The 5,497-nt window shown below is 41.0% G+C and overlaps 1 protein-coding gene across 1 annotated transcript; it reads right to left on the minus strand.

Annotated features, from left to right (window-relative positions):
* Positions 1-789: 789 nt before the first annotated feature.
* On the minus strand, positions 790-4,081 carry LOC139388784 (small nuclear ribonucleoprotein Sm D3-like). The gene is made up of 4 exons (XM_071135703.1): positions 3,979-4,081; positions 1,508-1,646; positions 1,181-1,373; positions 790-1,035 (listed from the first exon to the last, which is right to left on the minus strand). The coding sequence occupies exons 2-4, from the start codon at positions 1,631-1,633 to the stop codon at positions 968-970; spliced, it is 387 nt and encodes a 128-aa protein (XP_070991804.1). The 5' UTR covers positions 1,634-1,646; positions 3,979-4,081; the 3' UTR covers positions 790-967.
* Positions 4,082-5,497: the final 1,416 nt, after the last annotated feature.

The following is a 5,497-nucleotide window of genomic DNA, read 5'->3' on the forward strand; positions in this document are numbered from 1 at the left end:
AGGTGGCGAGCATCCTCTGAAGAACCAATTCAGCTGGGCAGACACCGTGTGGCCAGTGGGTGAAACGCTGTAGGTCGTGGACCATATGACAGTATCCCTCCCCGAATATTCACAAAAGGAAAATTAGATATTCGCCCTCAATTATCGGAGCATAGTTAAAACACTAACTTTGCATGGCATTGGGCTTTCTTGGCATAGAAGCATAATGTAGCCTTGATTCATTCTGGCGCCACCATGTGGTACAAAAACGATATTTGACGACCCAGAAAACCAGGTAAAATAATGGGCAAAATGCTAACTGTATAGTTAGCCCTTCACCAAAAAGCAGTTGCAGTGCACATCACAATCACTCAAAAGTCCACAAAGTCGTGAAGGCATGACAAAGCCGCTTCCCCTTCAAAGACTGTTCACTCTGGTACCACAGCAAGCCTGGAACCAACAGGACCCTAAACAGCTTCTACCACCCCATGACTGCTAATTAGTAACCGGACTATCTGAATTGACCCTTCACAGCTGCTACTGTTTATTAGCAATCCTGTTGCCTAGTTACTTCATCCCTACCTATATGTAGATATCTACCTTAATTACCTTGTAATTAATACCTTGTAAAAGACCCTGCACAGCAACTCAGTACTGGTACCCCATGTATAGTCAAGTTACTCCTTGTGTATTTATTCCTCGTGTTATTTTTCTATTCATTCAATTTCTCAGCATTGTTGGAAAGGGCCAGTAAATAAGCATTTCACTGTTTACAAAACACACGATAAGAATTAGACAGACCAAAGGCAATTCAAATTGACAGGAGAACAATTTATTTAAGAAAAAAGAAAAAGTACAACGTCAAAAAGCAGGTCTTGAATTTTTTTTAAAAGGCTAGCAAAATAATTAGATCAAGTAGAGTACCAAATTCTCTAAAGATAAAAAGAAACTGTACAATGCAATCGTTTTAAACTAACCAACGCAGATACTACCGCCTTTTCGGGAAAATGGTTCCTCTTCCCATCCCTCCACCACGACCCCGTCCTCTTGCAGCCACTGCAGAAAAAAAAGACAATTAGTCAAAGATGCACAGAAGTTAGCAGTTAATTGCATTTAAATAAAAAAAAATGTATCCTTAGTTGAGCGCAAATTAGCAATTGCCTCATTCGCCATAGGTGCATGTAGAAGCAGCAGCACTCACCCTGAGCTTTGAGAATGGCTGCCTTCCCCCTTCCTGCTCCAGATCCCTGGTTCTTGTTTTTCATGCTCTTTAACATAGGGGCGTTTTTTAACATGTCCGGTAGGATCAGGAAGCGAATCTTGCTGCCCCGGATATAGACCTGCTCCAATTGGGCTACACGGCCATCCCGATGCGTCACAGTGATATTGGACATCTGAAAGGAAGCGATATACACTTACAACACAACTCAAAAAGGGACAAACACAACCCTCCTATACAGATGAGCTCACAAATATACCCTAAAACAAGATCATTTGTCTGAACGCTAAAGGCAATCAGAAGACCTACCTGGCAGTTCATGTTGTCCTCAGCCTCAATGAGCTTGCCCCTGTACACTTCACCAGTGTTGGTCTCACAGGTCACAATGTGGCCCTCTGCTTCATGCAGAACTTTGATGGGCACGCCAATGGACATATTTCCAAGGGTCCTGTAGAAACAGAGACAAGGTAGACTCATTGTCTGCAGAAATCAATTGGCACCCATCACAATACAAAAAGGTATAAGAGACAGCATTTGGTTTGAGTAAAATGGAAAGGATTAGATTAGCCTACCATACATATATAATACAGCTGAAGTCGGAAGTTTACATTACACCTTAGCCAAAAACATTTAAACTCAGTTTCACATTTCCTGACATTTAATCACAGTAAAAATTCCATCTTAGGTCAGTTAGGATCACCACTTTATTTTAAGAATGTGAAATGTCAGAATAATTGTAAAGAAAATTATTTCTTTCAACTTTTATTTCTTTCATCACATTCCCAGTGGGTCAGAGGTTTACATACACTCAATTAGTATTTGGTAGCATTGCCTTTAAATTGTTGAACTTGGGTCAAACGTTTTGGGTAGCCTTCCACAAGCTTCCCACAATAAGTTGGGCGAATTTTGGCCCATTCTTCCAGACAGAGCTGGTGTAACAGAGTCAGGTTTGTAGGCCTCCTTGCTCACACACACACACCTTTTCAGTTCTGCCCACAAATTGTCTATTTTGTGAAGCGCACCAGACCCTCCTACAGCAAAGCACCCCCACAACATGATGCTGCCACCCCCGTGCTTCACGGTTGGGATGGTGTTCTTCAGCATGCAGCCTCCCCCTTTTTCCTCCAAACATAACAATGGTCATTATGGCCAAACAGTTCTATTTTTGTTTCATCAGACCAGAGGACATTTCTCAAAAGTACAATCTTTGTCCCCATGTGCAGTTGCAAACCGTAGCCTCTTTTTATGGTGGTTTTGGAGCAGTGGGCGTGTTCCATGCTGAGCAGGATATGTCGCTATAGGACTCGTTTTACTTTGGATATAGATACTTTTGTACACGTTTCCTCCAGCATCTTCACAAGGTCCTTTGCTGTTGTTCTGGGATTGATTTGCACTTCTCGCACCAAAGTATGTTCATCTCTAGGAGACAGAACGCGTCTCCTTCCTGAGCGGTATGACAGCTGTGTGGTCCCATGGTGTTTATACTTGCATACTATTGTTTTTTTTCTGAGAAGCTTGTCTAAAGCCATTATATAATTTTCTGGAATTTTCCAAGCTGTTTAACGGCACAGTCAACTTAGTGCATGTAAACTTCTGACCTACTGGAATTGTGATACAGTGACTTATAAGTGAAATAATCTGTCTGTAAACAATTGTTGGAAAAATGACCTAGTAGATGTAGATGTCCTAACCGACTTGCCAAAACTATAGTTTGTTAACAGGAAATTTGTGGAGTGGTTGAATAACTCGTTTTAATGACTCCAACCTAAGTGTGTAAACTTCCGACTTCAACTATATATAAAGTGCTTGATCTGCTCTGCCTTACCCCTGGTTGTGCTCAGCCAGAGTCCTTCGGTTTGCCCTGCCTCACCTACACTGCAATGCCCCACGTTTACCTTTTATCTGGAAAACCGACCCCTGCGATGTGTGGTCTTCAGTTCATGCACTCACCTTGCTGACCCAGTCCAAGATCTGTCTCCACTGTTGGCAATGGTATGCCTTGCCTGATTCAGCCTTGGACTATTGTTAAAATGAGATGCACTGAACTTGTAATTGGCCAACCAGAGGATGTACTTGAGTGGTTCCTTCCCAGTTTCCTGCTACCTGTGGCAGTTCTTTGCAATTGTATTGGCACCTGGCCTGGCTTTCAATTACTGTGGCAATGGTATTCAATTCCCCATAGACCTAGTTATTTAGTCCTACATGTTGGAGCTCGAAGCCTACAATTTTCACTGTACCCTGCAATCACACCTGCACATGTGACTATTACAACACTGAATCTGAGCATGGCCTTATGTTTTGGCCTACATTGTAAACAAAGTAACACACCTTTTCAATTCTACTGAAAATAGAAGGGAGTTTCAGTAACAACGTTTATAGTTAATTTCTGAGCCAGGTAAATAAAAATAGGACTTTAAAAACAGCCAAACGTAGTTACTTATAGGCTCCCGAGTGGCGCAGCGGTCTAAGGCACTGCGTCTCAGTGCTTGAAAAATCACTACAGTCCCTGGTTCGCAACCGGCCGTGATCGGGAGTCCCATAGGTCGGTGCACAATAAGTTAAGCCTCGTCCAGGTTAGTGGAGTGTTTAGCCGGGGTAGGCGGTCATTGTCAAATTTAGTTAAATAAATAAAAAATAATACTAATAATGTGGGTCCAGCATGGTAGCAAGGGTGGGTGTGTCGGCCTCGCTCATAGTAAAATTAATCTAGCAACTAACACAACAGGTAACTAACTACCTACATTAACTACTGCAAACATTCAACATGGTATTTTGTTTACCTTTCAACGGGAACGAAGTTGTTCTTTCTTGAGTTCCGTATTCTGTATTTCAAGCTTACCCAACGTGCGACGAATGAATGAACGAGCAGCGAGAATACTTTGTGCGTTTTCCAACTACCCAGAATGCAACTTGAGAAAGGAAGAAGAAAAAAGTGCTTCCGGTTAAAACATGAAGTGATGCCTCATGGGACTTGTTGTCTTTCTCGACATACCCCACTTCTTTCAATACAGATGGCCCTACTGTAAAACAAAAAAAAACAAATTAACGTGTTTAGATTAACGTGTCTAAACAAATTAAATATACGTACAATGTGAAATCCATTTTTTTTTCTCACTCTGATCTGCTATGATTCAACCAGTGGTGTGAAGTTCTTAAGTAAAAATACTTGAAAGTACTACTTAAGTAGTTTTTTGGGGCATCTGAACTTTACTTAACTGTTATATTTTGATTACTTTTACTTCCCTACATTCCTAAATAATTTTTCCTGACACCTAAAAGTACATCTTACATTTTGAATGCTTAGCAGGACAGGAAAATGGTCTCACACACTTATCAAGAGAACATCCCTGGTCATCCCTGCTGCCTCTGATCTGGCGGACTCACTAAGCACATGCTTTGTTTGTAAATAATATCTTAGTGTTGGAGCGTGCCCCTTGCTATCAGTAAATTAAAAAACTAGAAAATCAGGCTGTCTGGTTTGCTTAATATAAGACATTTTAAATGATTTATACTTTTACTTTTGATACTTAACTCGACTTCCACTTTTGCTAATTTCCCTTGTTTCTCAGGCTAATTGACAATGACAGCTACAACATTTTTTTCTCGCTTCCTTCAAATCACGGTGTGATAAACATTTCCATGACCCTGGCTGCCACTGGATGAAGTAATGTAGGCAACTGTAATTTATTCTAAGCAATGCTCCTGCCTTTTGCCCGTATTGGTGTACTACAGGATTCTACACCACTGTTGAATCTAGTGGTGGTAAAAGTACCCAATTGTTATAAGACACTCAGTAAAATGCTACTTGAGTAAAAATCAAAAAGTATTTGCTTTTAAATATACATAAGTATCAAAAGTAAATGTAACTGCTCAAATATACTTAAAGACATGCTCCTTTAATTTGGCGACTAAGAAAGTATTTGGGCTGGATGTGTCAATGTGTAGTTCACACATGCATAATCTATGAGCAGAATTACTATTTTACCTCAATTAACCACGAAATCCCTAGTTTGAAAGCAACTGTTTTCTTGAAGCTGTGCTGTGCAATTCTACTACATTTCCCAACACATGGGCCAGCCCCCTAGCAATTCGAGTTCTAGCCAATGAGCTTCAGCCCTTCGCATTTGAGTGACAGCTAGAAAGAGGCCTGCCCAGCGTTATCCAATGAGGTTGCCGGGTGGGCCTAATGACTCATTGGACAGAACAGAGCTAGAGAGCAATGATGTGGTGCATATATCTGCATATATGTGATGTAGTTAGAAGTTTCCGTAGACCACTTTTGGCTTGTGAGTGCTACTT

Source organism: Oncorhynchus clarkii, chromosome 29 (assembly GCF_045791955.1).
Source record: "Oncorhynchus clarkii lewisi isolate Uvic-CL-2024 chromosome 29, UVic_Ocla_1.0, whole genome shotgun sequence".
NCBI lineage: Eukaryota > Metazoa > Chordata > Actinopteri > Salmoniformes > Salmonidae > Oncorhynchus > Oncorhynchus clarkii.

Bases quoted from the DNA above. Each gene is read 5' to 3' on its own strand.
- LOC139388784 (XM_071135703.1), bottom strand. From the start codon at position 1,633: ATGTCCATTGGCGTGCCCATCAAAGTTCTGCATGAAGCAGAGGGCCAC. The intron at 1,374-1,507 runs GTAGGTCTTCTG...GCTTCCTTTCAG, and splicing joins AGGACAACATGAACTGCCAG to ATGTCCAATATCACTGTGAC. The intron at 1,036-1,180 runs GTGAGTGCTGCT...TTTTTTCTGCAG, and splicing joins AGCCATTCTCAAAGCTCAGG to TGGCTGCAAGAGGACGGGGT.